The following is a 23,248-nucleotide window of genomic DNA, read 5'->3' on the forward strand; positions in this document are numbered from 1 at the left end:
CATTGTGAGAAAATCTTCATGCCTGAGAGTTCTCCACAATGTCCTCAAAGGTGTGGGAAATCTGCTTATACGTACTTGACCAGTGGGCCCTTGTCATTCTGATATGAGACTCGTGCTCAGTAGTGAGCCGATAATGAGTTTATCATGACGATATTATCTTTTTTATGCTGGTGATTCGAAAAAGAAATAATTTTCCCAGAATTCCACAGCCGGTATTTTAAAAATCAGTTGATTTTTAAAATACCTCCTCTTCCCACCTTTTTCTATTAAAAACAATATTTGCACAATTCGTTGAAACAAAGGCCAGTTAATCTGCGCGAAATACGGTCTCACATTCAATTATGTCCGAAACAAGCGAATGCATAATGAGAAATATACATATAAAACATAAAACATTCGGATATAGAAAAACCAGTATGACAATACACTTACTGGGTGTTTGAAGTATCTGCTGTGTTTGCTCTACGACGCGTAGCAGCTCCCGCCATTTGTAATCGGTTTGTGGTAGCGCACGGTCGTGCTACGTGCTACGCCGTAGCTAGTAGCACTACGGAGTCGGAAAAGTTTAAATATAGTTTGTGTGAGTGAAGTGAAATGTTACTATTTGAGACTGAGTGAAGTTTCGGAGTTTACTTATCAGCGTAAGTATTAAAGTTATAAATATTAACTTACTCGTAACAATAGAGCAGAATATCAGGAAACTGAGAAAAGTTTTGCATTTATTTTGTTATTAAATATAACTTTTATTAAAATTAAGTTGTAAACAATTAACAGACTAAAATAAGTAGGTATAAGATAATATGACTGTAAAAATAATGCGTAATGAATTAAATGGTATTTCATTAAAAATGATAATTAAGTATTTCTTTTAAAGTCTGCAATTCAGACTACAGATCCATACTAACTACTAACACGAAATTGTCTGTCTGTCTGAAATTAATATACACAACAAAAATTACATTATAATAATATTATGATTATTTGCATCTGTAACGAAACGAAAAATTAAAGAGTTCTCTCATGGGAATTTAAAAAAAAACTAAAAATAAGTAGAGGTAGTCGCGGGCATAGTATAGTAAGTAATAAAAGGCCTATGATACGTAATTGCCTCATCGATTTCCAATACTACCTACTGGAGGTATTGGACGACAATTAATGTTGTTTAATTAAGGAATTAATTAATCCCACCGTCTTTGTGTGCTCGGCGCCTACGTCACAGGCGGCCATTTAAATTAAACGCGAGAAGACAAATTAAATTGTTTGCCAAGATATTGCGGGAATGACTGACTGACTACGCGTGAAGTGTGAACTCATATTACTTAGCGACGGCTTCCAGATTTTTACATACCTACAATTTTAATTGGACCCTGTGAATTCATTTTACATTGTTTTAGCATTTTTCTCTAAATAGGTCACAATCACAGTTATATTTTATTAATAAATATACATAACACGTTACTTACAATAATGCAAGTTAACTTTTCAGTATCATAATTATTATTGCAATGATAAATTTTCTTAAAATATATTAAATTTAATTTAACTGAATTGTTATTAAACAGTAAAACCACAATTTTTTTGTAACCTGTCATTTGTGTTTGTGGTGCAATAAAGTATATACATACATACAAACATATAATACATTTCTCAGACAAGATCTTTAAATATAAAAACCAGCCAAGTGCGAGTCTACTTGCGCACCGAGGGTTCCGTGCCTACTACAGTCGTATTATTTCGACATTTTGCAAGGTGAATCAAAACACATGTATAAAAATAAAAATAAATCTGTTGCAATGTACAGGTAAAGCCCTTTTATATGTTACCCCACTTAGTTTGGTAATCTTATTTTAAAAGTTGAAAGTACTATTTAATTGTTCATGAACACATTTTAATTTTTTTATGATGTAACCACAAATTCTCCCTTACGTCTGGTATAAGACCTACCTACCTACCAAATTTCATGATTCTAGGTCAACGGGAAGTACCCTGTAGGTTTCTTGACAAAGAGACAACGAATTGATCCTTTTGAGGTACGGAACCCTAAAAAGTATTATAATCCTGGTACGCTTTACAAAAGATAAAAGAATGGGAATTTATGTGCGTACGTTGCGCACTTGGCCAGGTTTTTAATAACAAATTGCCGCGTACACAGCAACACTTGGTAGGTTTATAGTTTCCCAAGAAGGAGAATGGGCTTCACAACAAAAGCCTGCGAAAGAATGCCGAGTAATACACAAGGGTTTTGTTTGTGATGTCCAGACAGACGACTATTATATGTCGTGTGTAGTGTATTGTGTTTTGTGTGATTGTTTTTACAATTATTATAAAAACAAAATAATTTGAGCCTCGATAGCTCAATGGTTAAATGACCGATCTGAAAACCGAAAGGTCACCGGTTCAAACCTCACCTGTTGCACTATTGTCGTACCTACTCCTAGCACAAGCTTTACGCTTAATTGAAGGGGGAAATGGGAATATTAGTCAGCATGATAATCTTGGCTAATATTCTTTAAAAAACAAAATTAAGAAAAAAACCCTTTTCCGGAACATGAATTCATTACAACAAAGTTAGAATTTTGGATAGTGTTATAATTTAATTGAGCACTTACTTTACCTAATAAATTATGGAAAAAAATATAGTATATTATATTCTAACTTGCTCTGATTATGAGTATTTTATTGATTTTACAAAAAGACACATGTTCTTAGTCATAATGATATATGGACATGGTTAATTTATTTGGCCTATTCATTTAAAACTAAAATGATATTTGATACAAGGAGCATGAGTATAATAAAAGAGATTAAAAGAGCTCACTATGGTTGCTTCAAGTTGAGCTTAAGAGCATGCTATTGCAATCACTTACCACCAGGTGAGATTGCCGTCAAGGGCTAGCTTGTACCTGAATACAAAATTTTAAAAAACATTTTCGGTTGGGATATACTCCAGAGTAAGATGTATTAATGTTTTGAAAAACATTTAATACTTTTGAACAAATCTAACACACTTGAAATTACCATAGAGTAAAGTTTGCCTTAAACCATCAGTTTTGCGATTTTGTTGTTTTTACCTGGTTTATTTACTCACAAAGTTGCCTCAAAATTTGATCTGAAATAGAAATACTGTATCAAGAGTCATAACTTTCAAAATAATGAAATTTTAGTATATTTATCCATGTCGGGCATAAATAATGAAAAATAGCGAAATCGTTTAAATTGTATTTTTCAGTAGCGGCTGCTGTAAATATTAATTGATATGAAAGAAAAATGTTTGAATACTATACATACTCTTACATAATATATTTTAAGAATAATTACAAAATTTTAGCAATATTCCGTGAGCTATAAAATAAACAAGTTTAATTAAATCGCAGCAGTTACGTAAGGGCGGCTACCTGGAGCGGGGGTTGAAGGCAGAAGTCCTTTTTGGTTACGAAAATGATTTAATTAGGACATTCGTGTCGACGTTGGGACACGAAGGCCTTTACTTAACTATATCTTATCTAAATTACAAATACTACTTATGCTAGATTAATGCTACCTTAAAACTAACTCTATCGATTTTATATCGATTTCCCCTCTACCGTTCTGTGGTCGGTTAGCACCAGAGATCACGTACAGAGCTGGCTGCAGACCTTGATGACTCTATGTGCCGGAACGTGATGAGATGGCATATTTCCACACGTAGCTGGGCTGCTAGACGACATGTTAGCTCCCCCGGCTATGCCTGGGTTCTATATAGATAGGTAAGGATAGCTGTATCCGTAACACCTCCACCCTCAGTGCGGCGACCATTGTAGTAATTTTAACGGAAATGTCGCCGGAACGTCCTCGGAGGTTTCCACCCTCAGTCTGGAGGGCTGCTGCTGGACTTCGTTCGTGAAGATGAAGCATCTGTAATGGGCTAGTCGAGTCGTACCGTTGGAAGTGAAGCCGAATATTGCGGCATACTGGTAGTATTGAAGTAGTTCTTAATTCATGGATAATGGTTGAGCTGCTTTCTCTGAGCCTCCTTAGACAGAGAGATAGGCGTGGATTATCACGTTTCATCTATCTCCTGTAACAGTAGTTGATGTGTTCTCCGGATAAATTGGTTCCTCAGTGAGTGATATTTTCTGCTCACGTAGTTTTGAAGAACTGACCTTCGGGCATTCAGCCTCAATGTAAATGAAAACCTTAGAATTGGTTGAGATAAAAATGTGCATATGGTACTATAACTACTACGATAGGTATATTAAAAGCAAAGTAGTATAATTGACAGAATGTACTAATTAATTCGAGCTAAATTGATAAAAAAATCTGAACTAAATGTAATGTAAAAAGAACCTAAGGACTACAACTGCATGAATTCTGTAAAATGATCAGCTAAATGTCTACTCGTTATAACTAGATAGGTAACTATGACTTATTATATACCTACTTACTTTTAGAAAGAACTTTTTTAAAATTATATTATATTTTTGAATAAGGTGTAGGTAAGTACATTGAGTTATCAATGATCTAATTATTTCTACTTACTTTTGATCTGGGAATGATGTAGGTTCTGCTCAAGATTTCTTGCATATTTTCGGTTCAAGGCACGAAAATTTACAGGAAGTGAGCATTAGGTATACCTACTTTATGCTAAATTTGCTCATTATTCTATAGTCACAATGTGACACAAGTAAGAGCTTTCTTAACTTTTTCCGATTAGTGGTAGGTACACCTAGTTTTGCTATAATTTAGAAGAAATAATAAATGCTAAAATGTAAAAGGTCTATAGTAAAGAATGTATATATGTGTTGAAATAATTATCTAATTGCAAAAACTAATTATTTTAAAGATATAGTGTTATAGTTCTTGGTAAAACATAGGAATATAGTAGTCCTATCGGTTGGCTGAAACTTGATCGTGTGAAAAGACAAATTCTATATCTTTGTAATTTAATGTCTGGAAAGAATTGCACATACCTATCTAATTAATTTACTTTATTACCTGTCTTTTAAAACGTGATTTTGTAAAGGGACCGCGAATTTTCCTTCGTGTATATAAATGTATAGTATGGTTTTGGGAATTCGAGGTTTGGTTAGGAATTTTGGGAATAGGATTCTGTACCTTCGTATGCTTAGTGTTAATTCGACTTAAACTCGGCTTTTCCTGTGACTTTGCCTGTAATTTTGATTTTTCCAAATGATTAACAGACCTAGATTTATTTAACGGGGTATCCGCGTTCGTTTCTGAAACCTTTTTATTAATAATTGTATAATCGTATTCACTTAACTTTAAATTCCATCGCGTAATACGTGGACCTAATTCTTTGAACTTGAGTAAATTTTGAAAATTAGAAATCAAATTAAACTTTTTACCAAAAAGATACGGCCTAAAGTATTTTGTGGCCCAGACTATTGCAAGAAGTTCTTTTTTATTCGTAGGATATTTAGTTTCACTATCATTCAAAGTTCTGGAAGAGTAGGCAATAGGCATATCGGCGCCAAGAGGGCCTTGCGTAAGCGTTGCACTTAAAGTGGTTTCTGTTGCGTATGTGGTTAAATTTAATTCTTTTCCAGAATCTGTATATGCTAGGATAGGCATATTTTTAACAAGAATTTGACACTGTCTGAAACAATTGACGAATTCTGAATCAAAATTTAATTTCGCTCCTTTCTTCAAGCACGATGTTAAAGGCTTGGTTACACTTGCGAAGTCGGGTATGAATCTTCTGTAAAAGCCAAGGATGCCTAAAAAATCCTTAATCTGCTGGCGATTTTTAGGTAATGGGTAATTTAAAATATGTAAAACATAATGTGGGTTTGGTTTTATACCATCTGGAGAATACATGTGACAGAATGGCGTTTCGCGTTTGAAAAATTCAGATTTATCTAACTGGATTATTAAATTGAAGTTTCTAAGTCGTTCGAACAAATCTCGCAAATTGAGTATGTGTTCCTGCAAGGATGTTGAAAAAATTACAATTTTGTCAAAAAGGGTTGTACAATTTTGTAGGCCTTGAAGGACACTGTCCATAAGATCTTCGGAAATTGTATATGAATTTTGTATGTCTAAAGTCGTAAAGTACAAAGACCTCCCGATTTTATCCAGAAAGTTGGTAAAATCACTCGGATTCTTTTTATCTAATTTATTAAGTTGTCGGAAATCGACAGTTAAATTACCTATATTAGAAAGAAATACATCTGGAAATTCTTTACAAAGGTTAATTAAATTCATTGTCTCCTCTGCATTTAACTGTTCTATGGGCAAACGTGATATTATGAAATCGTAATTCTGCCTATCGTCAGCAACGGTGTCAATTTCATTTTCACACCGGGTCGGCACGTATTGTTGGGAATTAGAATATTGGTCCGATATATTATTATACACAGGAATTTTACGTTCCGGAGTTTCCAGTGTACTGTGTAGATTTAAGTCCACCTGTGGGCAAATTTTTGAATCAGGGTGAGGTTGGCATGGGATATAAGTGCTTGAAGGGTATTGAGGTTCTGAAGGAATGTGTTTTTGGGACATTGAGTATTTTCGTGATCTAGAAGGGAAATTCGTACCACTATAATAATTTCGCTGTGAATAAAAATAATAAGGTCTACGAGTATGCTTATGATAATTTTGAAAAAATTTAGTTCTGTTCTGTAGATGTATTATATTTAATTCTTCTTTGGCAAATTCAAGAGCAGTTTGCAGCGTGGGGGGTCTCATACACCTTACTCTTGACCCTAAAGGTTCTCTTAAACCTTTTAAGAACGTTTTAAGGGCTAACTTTTGATAGAGTGTTATTTTTACTTCGACAGTAGTTTTGACAGTTTCGTGTAGCTCTACATACGTAATAAGTGTGCAGAGTAAATTTTGAACTTTTTCGTAAAATATATGTACTGTATCTGGACCTTGAATTAAATATGATAAGTCTGTTAGTAAGGTTATTTCATCTCGGTAATCGGAAAAACTGTTAACTAATGTATCTTTAATTTTATTCCAATCATCGGAAATTCCGTAGGCTGATATAGTTCTTGCTGCAGATCCGGTAATTTTATTAAGAATTCCGCTAATCAAGGAAAGGTTTGAAAGCTCATACTCTTGACCTGGATTTAAAAATGAGCGCACTAATTGGTCGGCTAAATTAATAAATCTCGTTAAAGTATAAGAATTTCCATCAAAATTCGGTAAAAACTTAAGTGACTTATTTATTCTATCTAACAAATCTACTTGGCTAAGTTCCGACATTTTTTAAATATTCTAAACTGTCCTACCTAAAGGTATCAAATAATTAAATTACCAAAACTCAATAAAATGAAAGTATCTACTACGCGGGTGAAAATCGTAATAAAAAATCGTATTAGTTATAAAATTATAGTACCCTGCGCAAAAGTTAATATAACAACCAATAAAAAGGATTTCATGTACTTACAAAACCAAAGTCGCTGGCGAGCTTCGATCCATCGATTTCCAGTATGACTCGAAGTCTTCAGCGGCAGCTCCTATGACAGCTGCTCCTCGTAGGTTCTGTAGTCCCGACAAGGAAGTTGACGGCGTTGACCTGATTTTAGGGGATGTACCACGACGACCTTGAACATCCAGGACTATCCTTTAAGACTGCGCCAGTTACGTAAGGGCGGCTACCTGGAGCGGGGGTTGAAGGCAGAAGTCCTTTTTGGTTACGAAAATGATTTAATTAGGACATTCGTGTCGACGTTGGGACACGAAGGCCTTTACTTAACTATATCTTATCTAAATTACAAATACTACTTATGCTAGATTAATGCTACCTTAAAACTAACTCTATCGATTTTATATCGATTTCCCCTCTACCGTTCTGTGGTCGGTTAGCACCAGAGATCACGTACAGAGCTGGCTGCAGACCTTGATGACTCTATGTGCCGGAACGTGATGAGATGGCATATTTCCACACGTAGCTGGGCTGCTAGACGACATGTTAGCTCCCCCGGCTATGCCTGGGTTCTATATAGATAGGTAAGGATAGCTGTATCCGTAACACAGCTGAAACTAAAAATCAACAAGCGCCAAACAATAATAAACACAAATACTATATTGCATTTTGAACTCTGTTCTGAACGGTATAAAATTCATATTTGTTTCGGAGGGATACTCCAGAGAAATTTATTGGAACTTTGATTTTTGCAGGGCATGGCGCTCGCCGGAAGCGTGGCCTTCCTCCTCTTGCTGGCCGGTGAGTATCTACTCTTTGTTATACTGTGGCCTTTCCCGAAGCACTTTTGTCACACTGCGTCGTTTTCCGAGACACTTTGTTACACTGTGTCGTTGCGCGGTTTAGTTTAGAGCTGAATAGTAAATGGATCTCTTTAGTTTCAAACAGCGTATTAAATGTGGCTTTTGCGTAAAATAAACGCTGTTCTATTTATGTAGCTATCCGGTGAATAAGTTGAGATGTTTCAACAGTTGGTAGGATTGTAAGTTGGCCAATTGTCGGCGTAAATGTACAGTTGGTACCTACTTGTATCGGCTTAGATCTAGCTCGCCCCATTGTTTGGAAAGTGCTTAGTGTTTGAATTTTTAATCTTCTTGGATACTTTGAGTACTTATGATAATAACAAATTCAAATTCATTTATTTAAAATAGAAATAATTGTAAATTCTGTGATTGTCAATTATTGTTGAATTTTTAAGATAATTGATGTAATGATGACAATAATTAATTATGTAAACATAAAAATATAAATAGCATAATGGTTCCAAACGCATTCTGGTCTGAGAAGAAACCCACAACAAACTCTGTTACAATGTCTGTTACGTTATAATAATATGAGGTTTAAATAACGAGAAGAGTTTTAGATAAGAATACATTTTAAAAAAATCATAAGTAATTTGAGATTTTCAATAATAATTAATTGAGTGTGAGAAAACTTGCTAAGTTTAAGATTATCTATGAAATGATTACATTCGATAAGTTAATATTTAAAAAAAATATATATTAATTATGTTCATGCCACATTTATGTTCATCTGTATCTTACTTAAACATTTACATATCAATATTTTTATAGTTAGGTAAGTTTGGAATCATAAATAGAACATTGTCCCATATTAGATATCAAAATTATATTTCATGTATCAGTAAAGTCACAGACGCGAACGTAAATTTGAATACCTAAGAATATGCCTTACGAGACATTTCTATCTTTATACAGCTTCACCAACTTTGCGTACCCCTAATGCGCGCGAAAGTGTGTCAATAACTAAAGCAGCCGACTTACACACTCAGCCACGAGCGCTCAAACAAGCAGTGACGCCGCTGAGGGCTCGCTGAGGACTTGCGAGGGCTGGGAGTGCCGTGGGGAGGGCGGCGGACTCAGATCTCGGATATTGACGAGACAAATAATGCGCTTTATTTACATTAACAAGCACCTATATTTGACATTGCGTTATTCACGACATTCAAATTGTATCTTGATCGTAGATTATGAATGTGAAAGTGTGTTTGTTTGTTGGTTTGTCCTTCAATCACGTCGCAACAGAGCAACGGATCGACGTGATATTTCGCATGAATATAATTGGAGACTTGGAAAGTGACATTGGCTTCTTTTTATCCCAGAAAATCAAACCATCCCCACGGGATTTTTTAAAATTTAGTCTACATCACAAAGTCATGGGCATCGGCTAAGTTGTTGGTTTTTTTTCAATTAAACTTTTAGAAGCGCTTTTCAATGGAAATGCATTTACCACTGCAATATCGGCAGTTAAAAATCACCTAATTTTAATCGTGGGTACCCGTTTTCTACAATACAATAGGCCGTTAAACCACAAAATAAGCTTAACATCATTTACCACTGGTTCGGAATGTCTCAGGTAGAAGACTGTAGTACCTACCTTTCTGGGTTTTTGTGCTGATTGGATATCCGACATCTATCATAATATTATTATAGCTAAAATGATTTTCCCTACTTTACGCCCGAACTACGAAGAGCTTTCCATTAAGTAAAACTTTATATTCTTTATTCTTTAAAGTTACATCAAGCTTAATGGGAGCGAAGTTTGTTTTGTTATTAGTTCACTGAAGTTAAAACTATACCTACGTTTGTGTGAGCTCTTACAGCGCAAATATACGCCTTTTAGTGTCTTAACTCTTTGTTCGAAACAAACTTTTTTGTTTCCTTTCTTTATAGGTGCACAAAATACATGCAGATTTGTTTAGAGAGTTTTTACTTATATTTTGATTCAGTGCTTTCTCGGTTTTATTTTTATGGACTAACAAAATTATAATTTGTTTCTTACACTTTAAGGATTTTTAGCGACAAAGCATTCCAAAATCTGCGAGGAATTGTTGTCGTACTTACTGATTGTATGTGAGCTGTGGTGTAGATGTAGAAGTAAGCTTACTGATTGTATGTGAGCTGTGGTGTAGATGTAGAAGTAAGCTTACTGATTGTATGTGAGCTGTGGTGTAGATGTAGAAGTAAGCTTACTGATTGTATGTGAGCTGTGGTGTAGATGTAGAAGTAAGCTGTGGTGTAGATGTAGAAGTAAGCTGTGGTGTAGATGTAGAAGTAAGCTGTGGTGTAGATGTAGAAGTAAGCTGTGGTGTAGATGTAGAAGTAAGCTGTGGTGTAGATGTAGAAGTAAGCTGTGGTGTAGATGTAGAAGTAAGCTGTGGTGTAGATGTAGAAGTAAGCTTACTGATTGTATGTGAGCTGTGGTGTAGATGTAGAAGTAAGCTGTGGTGTAGATGTAGAAGTAAGCTGTGGTGTAGATGTAGAAGTAAGCTGTGGTGTAGATGTAGAAGTAAGCTGTGGTGTAGATGTAGAAGTAAGCTTACTGATTGTATGTGAGCTGTGGTGTAGATGTAGAAGTAAGCTGTGGTGTAGCTGTAGAAGTAAGCTTACTGATTGTATGTGAGCTGTGGTGTAGATGTAGAAGTAAGCTTACTGATTGTATGTGAGCTGTGGTGTAGCTGTAGAAGTAAGCTTACTGATTGTATGTGAGCTGTGGTGTAGATGTAGAAGTAAGCTTACTGATTGTATGAGAGCTGTGGTGTAGATGTAGAAGTAAGCTTACTGATTGTATGTGAGCTGTGGTGTAGATGTAGAAGTAAGCTTACTGATTGTATGTGAGCTGTGGTGTAGATGTAGAAGTAAGCTTACTGATTGTATGTGAGCTGTGGTGTAGATGTAGAAGTAAGCTGTGGTGTAGATGTAGAAGTAAGCTTACTGATTGTATGTGAGCTGTGGTGTAGATGTAGAAGTAAGCTGTGGTGTAGATGTAGAAGTAAGCTGTGGTGTAGATGTAGAAGTAAGCTGTGGTGTAGATGTAGAAGTAAGCTGTGGTGTAGATGTAGAAGTAAGCTGTGGTGTAGATGTAGAAGTAAGCTGTGGTGTAGATGTAGAAGTAAGCTGTGGTGTAGATGTAGAAGTAAGCTGTGGTGTAGATGTAGAAGTAAGCTTACTGATTGTATGTGAGCTGTGGTGTAGATGTAGAAGTAAGCTTACTGATTGTATGAGAGCTGTGGTGTAGATGTAGAAGTAAGCTGTGGTGTAGCTGTAGAAGTAAGCTTACTGATTGTATGTGAGCTGTGGTGTAGATGTAGAAGTAAGCTTACTGATTGTATGAGAGCTGTGGTGTAGATGTAGAAGTAAGCTTACTGATTGTATGTGAGCTGTGGTGTAGATGTAGAAGTAAGCTTACTGATTGTATGTGAGCTGTGGTGTAGATGTAGAAGTAAGCTTACTGATTGTATGTGAGCTGTGGTGTAGATGTAGAAGTAAGCTTACTGATTGTATGTGAGCTGTGGTGTAGATGTAGAAGTAAGCTTACTGATTGTATGTGAGCTGTGGTGTAGATGTAGAAGTAAGCTTACTGATTGTATGTGAGCTGTGGTGTAGATGTAGAAGTAAGCTGTGGTGTAGATGTAGAAGTAAGCTTACTGATTGTATGAGAGCTGTGGTGTAGATGTAGAAGTAAGCTGTGGTGTAGATGTAGAAGTAAGCTTACTGATTGTATGTGAGCTGTGGTGTAGATGTAGAAGTAAGCTGTGGTGTAGATGTAGAAGTAAGCTTACTGATTGTATGAGAGCTGTGGTGTAGATGTAGAAGTAAGCTGTGGTGTAGATGTAGAAGTAAGCTTACTGATTGTATGTGAGCTGTGGTGTAGATGTAGAAGTAAGCTTACTGATTGTATGAGAGCTGTGGTGTAGATGTAGAAGTAAGCTTACTGATTGTATGTGAGCTGTGGTGTAGATGTAGAAGTAAGCTTACTGATTGTATGTGAGCTGTGGTGTAGATGTAGAAGTAAGCTTACTGATTGTATGTGAGCTGTGGTGTAGATGTAGAAGTAAGCTTACTGATTGTATGTGAGCTGTGGTGTAGATGTAGAAGTAAGCTGTGGTGTAGATGTAGAAGTAAGCTTACTGATTGTATGTGAGCTGTGGTGTAGATGTAGAAGTAAGCTTACTGATTGTATGTGAGCTGTGGTGTAGATGTAGAAGTAAGCTTACTGATTGTATGAGAGCTGTGGTGTAGATGTAGAAGTAAGCTTACTGATTGTATGTGAGCTGTGGTGTAGATGTAGAAGTAAGCTTACTGATTGTATGTGAGCTGTGGTGTAGATGTAGAAGTAAGCTTACTGATTGTATGTGAGCTGTGGTGTAGATGTAGAAGTAAGCTGTGGTGTAGATGTAGAAGTAAGCTGTGGTGTAGATGTAGAAGTAAGCTGTGGTGTAGATGTAGAAGTAAGCTGTGGTGTAGATGTAGAAGTAAGCTGTGGTGTAGATGTAGAAGTAAGCTGTGGTGTAGATGTAGAAGTAAGCTGTGGTGTAGATGTAGAAGTAAGCTGTGGTGTAGATGTAGAAGTAAGCTTACTGATTGTATGTGAGCTGTGGTGTAGATGTAGAAGTAAGCTTACTGATTGTATGTGAGCTGTGGTGTAGATGTAGAAGTAAGCTGTGGTGTAGCTGTAGAAGTAAGCTTACTGATTGTATGTGAGCTGTGGTGTAGATGTAGAAGTAAGCTTACTGATTGTATGTGAGCTGTGGTGTAGCTGTAGAAGTAAGCTTACTGATTGTATGTGAGCTGTGGTGTAGATGTAGAAGTAAGCTTACTGATTGTATGAGAGCTGTGGTGTAGATGTAGAAGTAAGCTTACTGATTGTATGTGAGCTGTGGTGTAGATGTAGAAGTAAGCTTACTGATTGTATGTGAGCTGTGGTGTAGATGTAGAAGTAAGCTTACTGATTGTATGTGAGCTGTGGTGTAGATGTAGAAGTAAGCTTACTGATTGTATGTGAGCTGTGGTGTAGATGTAGAAGTAAGCTTACTGATTGTATGAGAGCTGTGGTGTAGATGTAGAAGTAAGCTTACTGATTGTATGTGAGCTGTGGTGTAGATGTAGAAGTAAGCTTACTGATTGTATGAGAGCTGTGGTGTAGATGTAGAAGTAAGCTTACTGATTGTATGTGAGCTGTGGTGTAGATGTAGAAGTAAGCTGTGGTGTAGATGTAGAAGTAAGCTGTGGTGTAGATGTAGAAGTAAGCTGTGGTGTAGATGTAGAAGTAAGCTGTGGTGTAGATGTAGAAGTAAGCTGTGGTGTAGATGTAGAAGTAAGCTGTGGTGTAGATGTAGAAGTAAGCTGTGGTGTAGATGTAGAAGTAAGCTTACTGATTGTATGTGAGCTGTGGTGTAGATGTAGAAGTAAGCTTACTGATTGTATGTGAGCTGTGGTGTAGATGTAGAAGTAAGCTTACTGATTGTATGAGAGCTGTGGTGTAGATGTAGAAGTAAGCTGTGGTGTAGCTGTAGAAGTAAGCTTACTGATTGTATGTGAGCTGTGGTGTAGATGTAGAAGTAAGCTTACTGATTGTATGTGAGCTGTGGTGTAGATGTAGAAGTAAGCTTACTGATTGTATGTGAGCTGTGGTGTAGATGTAGAAGTAAGCTTACTGATTGTATGTGAGCTGTGGTGTAGATGTAGAAGTAAGCTTACTGATTGTATGTGAGCTGTGGTGTAGATGTAGAAGTAAGCTTACTGATTGTATGTGAGCTGTGGTGTAGATGTAGAAGTAAGCTGTGGTGTAGATGTAGAAGTAAGCTTACTGATTGTATGAGAGCTGTGGTGTAGATGTAGAAGTAAGCTGTGGTGTAGATGTAGAAGTAAGCTTACTGATTGTATGTGAGCTGTGGTGTAGATGTAGAAGTAAGCTGTGGTGTAGATGTAGAAGTAAGCTTACTGATTGTATGAGAGCTGTGGTGTAGATGTAGAAGTAAGCTGTGGTGTAGATGTAGAAGTAAGCTTACTGATTGTATGTGAGCTGTGGTGTAGATGTAGAAGTAAGCTTACTGATTGTATGTGAGCTGTGGTGTAGATGTAGAAGTAAGCTTACTGATTGTATGTGAGCTGTGGTGTAGATGTAGAAGTAAGCTTACTGATTGTATGTGAGCTGTGGTGTAGATGTAGAAGTAAGCTGTGGTGTAGATGTAGAAGTAAGCTTACTGATTGTATGAGAGCTGTGGTGTAGATGTAGAAGTAAGCTGTGGTGTAGCTGTAGAAGTAAGCTTACTGATTGTATGTGAGCTGTGGTGTAGATGTAGAAGTAAGCTTACTGATTGTATGAGAGCTGTGGTGTAGATGTAGAAGTAAGCTTACTGATTGTATGTGAGCTGTGGTGTAGATGTAGAAGTAAGCTTACTGATTGTATGTGAGCTGTGGTGTAGATGTAGAAGTAAGCTTACTGATTGTATGTGAGCTGTGGTGTAGATGTAGAAGTAAGCTTACTGATTGTATGTGAGCTGTGGTGTAGATGTAGAAGTAAGCTTACTGATTGTATGTGAGCTGTGGTGTAGATGTAGAAGTAAGCTGTGGTGTAGATGTAGAAGTAAGCTTACTGATTGTATGAGAGCTGTGGTGTAGATGTAGAAGTAAGCTGTGGTGTAGATGTAGAAGTAAGCTTACTGATTGTATGTGAGCTGTGGTGTAGATGTAGAAGTAAGCTTACTGATTGTATGAGAGCTGTGGTGTAGATGTAGAAGTAAGCTGTGGTGTAGATGTAGAAGTAAGCTTACTGATTGTATGTGAGCTGTGGTGTAGATGTAGAAGTAAGCTTACTGATTGTATGAGAGCTGTGGTGTAGATGTAGAAGTAAGCTTACTGATTGTATGTGAGCTGTGGTGTAGATGTAGAAGTAAGCTTACTGATTGTATGTGAGCTGTGGTGTAGATGTAGAAGTAAGCTTACTGATTGTATGTGAGCTGTGGTGTAGATGTAGAAGTAAGCTGTGGTGTAGATGTAGAAGTAAGCTTACTGATTGTATGTGAGCTGTGGTGTAGATGTAGAAGTAAGCTTACTGATTGTATGTGAGCTGTGGTGTAGATGTAGAAGTAAGCTTACTGATTGTATGTGAGCTGTGGTGTAGATGTAGAAGTAAGCTTACTGATTGTATGTGAGCTGTGGTGTAGATGTAGAAGTAAGCTTACTGATTGTATGTGAGCTGTGGTGTAGATGTAGAAGTAAGCTTACTGATTGTATGTGAGCTGTGGTGTAGATGTAGAAGTAAGCTGTGGTGTAGATGTAGAAGTAAGCTTACTGATTGTATGAGAGCTGTGGTGTAGATGTAGAAGTAAGCTGTGGTGTAGATGTAGAAGTAAGCTTACTGATTGTATGTGAGCTGTGGTGTAGATGTAGAAGTAAGCTGTGGTGTAGATGTAGAAGTAAGCTTACTGATTGTATGAGAGCTGTGGTGTAGATGTAGAAGTAAGCTGTGGTGTAGATGTAGAAGTAAGCTTACTGATTGTATGTGAGCTGTGGTGTAGATGTAGAAGTAAGCTTACTGATTGTATGTGAGCTGTGGTGTAGATGTAGAAGTAAGCTTACTGATTGTATGTGAGCTGTGGTGTAGATGTAGAAGTAAGCTTACTGATTGTATGTGAGCTGTGGTGTAGATGTAGAAGTAAGCTTACTGATTGTATGAGAGCTGTGGTGTAGATGTAGAAGTAAGCTTACTGATTGTATGTGAGCTGTGGTGTAGATGTAGAAGTAAGCTTACTGATTGTATGTGAGCTGTGGTGTAGATGTAGAAGTAAGCTGTGGTGTAGATGTAGAAGTAAGCTTACTGATTGTATGAGAGCTGTGGTGTAGATGTAGAAGTAAGCTGTGGTGTAGATGTAGAAGTAAGCTTACTGATTGTATGTGAGCTGTGGTGTAGATGTAGAAGTAAGCTTACTGATTGTATGAGAGCTGTGGTGTAGATGTAGAAGTAAGCTGTGGTGTAGATGTAGAAGTAAGCTTACTGATTGTATGTGAGCTGTGGTGTAGATGTAGAAGTAAGCTTACTGATTGTATGTGAGCTGTGGTGTAGATGTAGAAGTAAGCTGTGGTGTAGATGTAGAAGTAAGCTTACTGATTGTATGTGAGCTGTGGTGTAGATGTAGAAGTAAGCTTACTGATTGTATGAGAGCTGTGGTGTAGATGTAGAAGTAAGCTGTGGTGTAGATGTAGAAGTAAGCTTACTGATTGTATGTGAGCTGTGGTGTAGATGTAGAAGTAAGCAGGATTCTGTTTTTGAAATTTATTATATTAATAGAGTCGTTTCAAACTTTTACTTCTGAACTTTATTTTCGGCCCAGTGCTGAATATGTCAGTCAGTCTGTTTATCCTTTTATTTAAAAAAAATACTCTTATTATATATTCTTTAAATTTGTATGTCCTTTATTCAGGTAACGCAATTTGAGTTAGATAGTTTATGTAAATTGGTGCAGGTGTCCCGGGCTGACCCATAAATCGGGATTGATGAATTTGTATGCATTGTACGCAGTTTAATCGATATCTCGATAGCGCGCGTCCATCGACACTGTCACAAGTTCAAAAATGTTCAACGCTTAAACTGTAAACTAAAACAATATGCATTCCTACCTTCCTTACTTCCACACACACACCACATGTGGACGTCCACTGCTGGACGTAGGTCTCTCGCTCCTCAAACCACTGACATAACAAGAATGTCACTAATGTGCCTAACAGCTTTTAGTGCTTCACAAGAGACAGACCGACAGAATGAAAAGTCTGCCAAAGCTTCGTTTACCAGTATCAGCCAGCCACAAATCATCCTGGGCCCCTAACATCTAGGGGTTCCTCGAGCTATTGTCCCATTCATTGTACCTTAGTTTCGCATCTTCTTTTTGGGCAATGTTGGTTAATCTCAGATTCATTTGCGCATCTCTTCTATATAATACTCCATGGCTCTGGCATAATATAATTATACATTTTGAAAGAAATATAAGTATAACATAAATAAATATATATTCAAAACCTTTTTAAAAAGGTTCACTTATTATTTTACTTTCATTGTAAACGCAACTTCTCCCCATGTTCAGTCCAAACAAACTCGAATATCGTAATTAAAACAAATATAAATACAGACTTTTCGCTGATAAAAAACATCATCATTTATCTGTGTAGATCTACAGATAGTGTCGGAGTGTGAATCTCACTGGAAGTGGAGGCACCAGTAAAATATCATTTCCCAGCACTCCAATATCGCATATAAATCAACATATCATCCGACGCAGACATCAAAGGTCCGCGGTTTCATCAATGCCCTCCTCCCACACTCCGCCTTTACATTCCCACCCCCCACAAGCATCGACTATTATAACACGACCTCTTCATATAATCAACTGTGGAATAATTATTACAGGGTCCACAGGTCGCGTTAAACTGGTCCGGTCCAGGTGGCGTTGCCCCACTTTTTAATTACATGAATCATGCCGCGAGTGCAATTTTAAAAAGGATTTGGAGAATTTTTAGCGAAAATGCGCACGTACGCTCTTTGTTTCGTTGCGGATATTACGGGCATGATCAATGGGCGAGGCGGAACGTCGCTAGATATGGACGTGAGAGCTCACGGCCGTTTTATTTACACGTTATTAAATGTTTTTTAAACATTTCTCGTTTAGTTGCGCGTTGGTTCTGTGACATGGGGGCTTGTGGTGTAAATTAAAAAAGTAAGCGATTAAGTTTTAAGGTCTAAATATCTGCTTTGGAGATTCGGTTTTTGTTTTACCTTTCCCAATAATAATTTGGCTAATAACATAATTAATCGTTGACGTAAGAGTCAAAATCGTCCTTTGTCAAATAAACCATTAATATAAATTTCACTTGCTTCGGTGAAGGAAAACATCGCGAGGAAACCTGCATACCTAAGAGTTCTCCACGATGTTCTCAAAACAATGTGAAGTCTGCCAATTCACACTAATTGACCAGCGTGATGGTTATGACCAAACCCTTCTAATGAAACCCGTTCTCAGTAGTGCACCGGCGATGAGTTGATGATGAGAGTTTTATGCTGTTATGTTAATTACTAACTGCCTGCAGAACCAAATTATTATCCGAACTGAAATACCACTTTCCATCACACCGTAACGTAGGTCTCTGATTGGTCAAGCGGCACGGAGGACGGCGATTGGGAGCGTAGCCACGTAGCGCTGTGATTGAAAGCTAGCGAAGCGTCAAGCGAAGCGGTCGACGAAGCGCTCTCATATTGCAGCTAATTGATGCTCGATACATCGACCTGTAGGTAGCAAGCTATTAGCCACATACGACGGTCTGCTTAGGCTAAACTAAAAATATAAGAGGAAAAGGTGACTGACTGATCTATCAACGCACAGCTCAAACTACTTGACAGATAAGGCTGAAATTTGGTATGCAGATAGCTATTATGGCGTAGGCATCCGCTACTCTATATGCATATTTAAACAATAAACCTTTACAAATTCGTTAACAAAGTGATTCTTACCGTTACTTCTTCTGTAGTACGGAAATCTTGATGCGCGGGTCTTGCGTGCGAGTTGCTCTTGGCCGGATTTTTTATTGTATGTGATGACCTGTCTAGGACGTAATATATAGAGGTTGTTGCTTATTTCTTTAGGTAGCTAGTGTATTTTATGTATCAATGTATTCCGCAGGCCGCCCCGCCGACCGCCATAAAGAGCAAATTCAATCACACGGCAAATATTTACTCGCTCCGGTCACTCGCCAGCCCCAGCGACATCTAGCGATATATTACGCGATACGGATACCTGTTTACTGCAGTGTATATAGTCGTACTTTTACATCCTATTCCTCATTGCTGTGGGTCACGACCTATTGACATTGATTGCATAATCCTTCTGCATAGTGACTTCGCGCAATGTTCTCGATTTCGACTATGAAAACCAAGTAACTAGTAAGTAGGTAACTTACTACTTAATGACAACCTCGCACTGAAGCGCGGTGTTGGGTACATCTACTGTGTGGCAGACGACATCAAACGAGTCCCAAGGTGGCGCTGGATTCAGGCGGCACAATACCGTGGCACGTCTATCGGTCGGTAGTGATGATGATCTCTTCTAAAGCGATACTTCGGCCTCCTATTTAGAAGATATCCTGGGCACGCACTCCTAAGTTAAAGGAGTTATGTGCATTTTAAATAATTAAATAACACTTGCTTTAACGGGTAAGGAAAACATCGCAAGGAAACCTGCATGCCTGAGATTTCTCTATGATATTTTCAAAGGTGTGCGAAGTCTGCCAATCCACACATTCTCAATATGAGAAGAGACTCGTACATAGCAATGTGCCAACAATAGATCGAGGTGATGATGATAAATGATGGTCTGACCACCAAGTAAAATCGCAGTCAAAGGTATTTGTCATTGAATAAAAAAAACTCACTCTCAAAATCTTTTCAATTTGGAGTAGTTTTGCCGGACAAAGGCACTTGGCAGCACTTTGAGCGTCGTCGTATTTCATGGTGACACCAAACATACGTATCGCTCCCCGAATCCTTTCCTCTTTACATCGTTTCCGACACGTGTATCGGCCGTGTCGTTAATCATGGCGCCACTGTACGGTGTACCACAGAGTAAGGATATGTTATTTATAGTGTTTTATTAGCCTAGAAGCTAAAGCAATCTTTGCGGTAAAGGAGCCTCAATAGCTCATCTACACGCACGAAACGTTTTGCGTCATCATTCCTCATACGTATGGCTAAGGTTTGGAATACTCTTCCACGATCTGTGTTTCCTACCAATTACAACCGGGGTATCTTTAAAACAAGAGTGAATAGGCATCTTCTTGGTAAACGCGTCCCATTTTAGACCGCATCATCACTTTCCATCAGGTGTAAATAGTGGTACAGCGCTTGCCTATAATGAATTTAAAAAAAACTCAAAAGCTAGAGGAGCGGACTGAGATCCGAAAGGTTGCCGGTTCAAACCTCACCCTACCACTATTTTTGTACGTACTCCTAGCACAAGCTTGACGCTTAGTTAAAAATCCGTAGGAACTTTTTAATTTTCCGGGATGAAAAGTATGCCTATATCGTTCCCCGGGATATAAGCTAACTCTGTACCAAATTTAATCAAAATCGGTTGAACGGTTGGGCCGCAAAAAGCTAGCAGATAGACAGACAGACACATCTTTCGCATTTATAATATTAGTATGGATAGGTAATAAATTACGCCTCTTGATGATTATTATTACGCGAACTTAGAACTAAAGCTCCGAGGGCTACGACGTCGTCATCTGCCACGAGATCAAAGGGGTTGGACTACTGTCTCTGCTTATACTGTGGCTGTACTGCGAGGCGGTAGGTGGCGGTAGTATCGCAAATATTTGCCGCGCGATTCAATTTGCTCTCCTCGCCAATCTTGAGGGACTCTGACGTTCTTGCTGGGAACGCAATGGAGCTTACGCCTTACTATGATCTTCAATAGTCTTTTTATTCAAATAGGTACAAGTTATTTTTTTAAATAGAGCAGTCTAAGACAGTCTAAGTCTCTTGATTAGATTCTACGATATACTTGTAGTTGCGGAACGCTGTCGGATAACGACACGGATTTGTTGATGTCAGAAACAGACCTGAACTAATTTAGAAATTATAAATGAAACCCAGAACCACAGACTACAGACCTAACCACTATATTATTGAAGGTTGTTACAGTTTTTCAAGCGACCATGTCGACCGTATATACCACGATATGATTAATCTCAGGGCCCGGCTCCCTCGTGCACTGACGCGTAAGCGATTACATTCAATTTGCCTTTCGAAGCGATCGCACGGGTGAAATGAAATAAAATAATGTATTTGTATGAATATGGGAAGAAAGGGTGTTTACAATAGAGAATTAGGCCAACATATCCAGTCAGGAAACCCTGACATACAATTTTTTTGACAAAGTAGACCGGTGTAGAACCCGGTGACACTTGCGCCGGAACCAAGCCTGTTTGTGTGCTTGATGGAAACATAGCATAGAGTAAAGACATTAATATAGTATTCATACCTTAGGTACCTTTAACCTTACCTTACAATAAGTATACCTGGCTCACTTGGCCACGTGAATATCAATTAAAAAAATTACACATTTACTTAGATATTTGTTTATCCTCCTTCTTGTTTAAGTTAGTTAAAGTAGTGGATACATTTTCACTTGGCTACCGTGTTATTCTCTTCTACCGTTTCTCACTTTGCATTATGCACATGCATTTATCATTCGCGTTCTCTTCCTACTAGGTACTACTATAGTAAAATAATAGGCAGTATCTCAAAGGCCGTATCCAATTCCAGAGTATAATTGGATTCAGTGCAGGGCTCGGTGCCTCGGTCGTCGACCCGAGCCTGCCTCGAGCGGAGGCCTAGCAGCATGTGCGTAGACACGTGCGGCGTTAGGACGACTGCACTGGTGTCTGTGTCTGTGTCTGTGTCTAGATACTGCGCGCTAACCTCACTACTTACCTGCCTGCGTAGCTAATTATAACGAAAAACACCTTACAGTTTATATATAATGCAAAGGTGTATACTGTATAACCATGGACAATACCTACTCTCACAAGAAGCATTGTACCTTATTTTTTTTTTTATTAAAGCTAAAATAAAAACATAATTTCTCAATAAGTTTCATGAATATTTTGTTTTAGGATTACTTTTTCGTGAATAATAGTTTATTAAGCCTATAAAAACCTTTTTTACTTTCTAGCTGAACCTAACCTCAAAATATTTCTGGTTAATATTTCTGAAATGCGGAAACCGTTTTCGTTAGTTTTTTCTACAAATATTCTGATGATGTCATTGAACAGATAGAATTTGATACTTTTGTATCAAATTCTTGAAGACAATACATTTGTTCATACTTGAATGGGCATTGTCTTTTCAGCCTACCCCGTCCAGTAGTTTGAGCTGTGCGTTTATGGATCAGTCAGTCAGTTAGTCAGCAAAAACGTGAAGTGGGGACATATCTAAACGCTACTGAGCATACTCCCCGAAATGTATCCTATAAAACATCGATATCCCGGCAACTAAAGTTTCACCACAAGTGGTGAATCTTCACCTATAAGTCTCCTAGCTCAACGAAGTGTGTTTGTCTGTCTGTCTGCAAGCTTTTCACGGCCCATGCGTTTAATCGATTTTGATGAAATTTGGTCCAGTGATAGCTTGCATCCCGGGGAAGGACATAAGCTTTTGATCCCGGAAAACTAAAGAGATTCCACGGGATTTTTAAAAACCTAAATCCACGCGGACTAGTACTTCATCTATCGGGTGTGTCATAGTAGCTTGACGTAATCCGACAAGCGCGAGGAACAAACAAAGCCACTGAACAACATAGAGTTATTTGCATCGACGAGCGACGAGCGGGAACACTGCCCAGCCACCGTTCTCATTGCACTGCTAGCACCAGCAGCATCAGGCGACGACAGACTGAGGCCAGATGCAGAAAAAGCAGCCACCAAGCAAGCAACAACCAGAAAGAAACTCAGCAGTTGCTCTTTTCAAATCATGAAAACTTACAATAATCTATGTAACAACTAGCTGATACCCGCGACTTCGTCCACGTGTATCAGTGTCCAGTGTATCGTAAGGTTTTTAAAAATCCCGTGGGAACTCTTTGATTTTCCGGGATAAAAAATAGCTTATGTCACTCACCAGACGTTTACCTATACCCACACAAGAAATCACGTCAATCAATCAATAGCTTTGTAGCTAAAGAATTCATGAATTGTATATTGTATATTGTATATTGTATATTGTATATTGTATATTGTATATTGTATATTGTATATTGTATATTGTATATTGTATATTGTATATTGTATGAGTTGCGCTGGTAAGGTTCAGGGTTGCTGAATTCTGACCAAGTTGCTGAACGTCGCGTTTACAATGCGATTTTTTTGCCGATAGCCGTTCGAGGCTTGTGTTTCGTGCGTCACGGTTCTCGCGGAGAGAATGTCAAATTCGAATGACAGCACTGTAGTGTTGCCGTTTTAGGTTAGC

The 23,248-nt window shown here is 37.9% G+C and overlaps 1 protein-coding gene across 1 annotated transcript in view; it reads left to right on the forward strand.

The window, feature by feature from the left end:
* The first annotated feature begins 503 nt into the window (after positions 1–503).
* LOC117988956 (cell adhesion molecule Dscam2-like) overlaps positions 504–23,248 on the forward strand; it is a 184,579-nt gene continuing 161,834 nt past the window's right edge. Inside the window, exons 1-2 of the mRNA XM_069505182.1 lie at positions 504–641; positions 8,128–8,173. Coding sequence (XP_069361283.1) covers positions 8,131–8,173 — 43 coding nt within the window. The 5' untranslated portion in view covers positions 504–641; positions 8,128–8,130. The remainder of the gene's footprint in view (positions 642–8,127; positions 8,174–23,248) is intronic.

The sequence above is a fragment of the Maniola hyperantus genome, chromosome 2 (genome assembly GCF_902806685.2).
Source record: "Maniola hyperantus chromosome 2, iAphHyp1.2, whole genome shotgun sequence".
Taxonomy (NCBI): domain Eukaryota; kingdom Metazoa; phylum Arthropoda; class Insecta; order Lepidoptera; family Nymphalidae; genus Maniola; species Maniola hyperantus.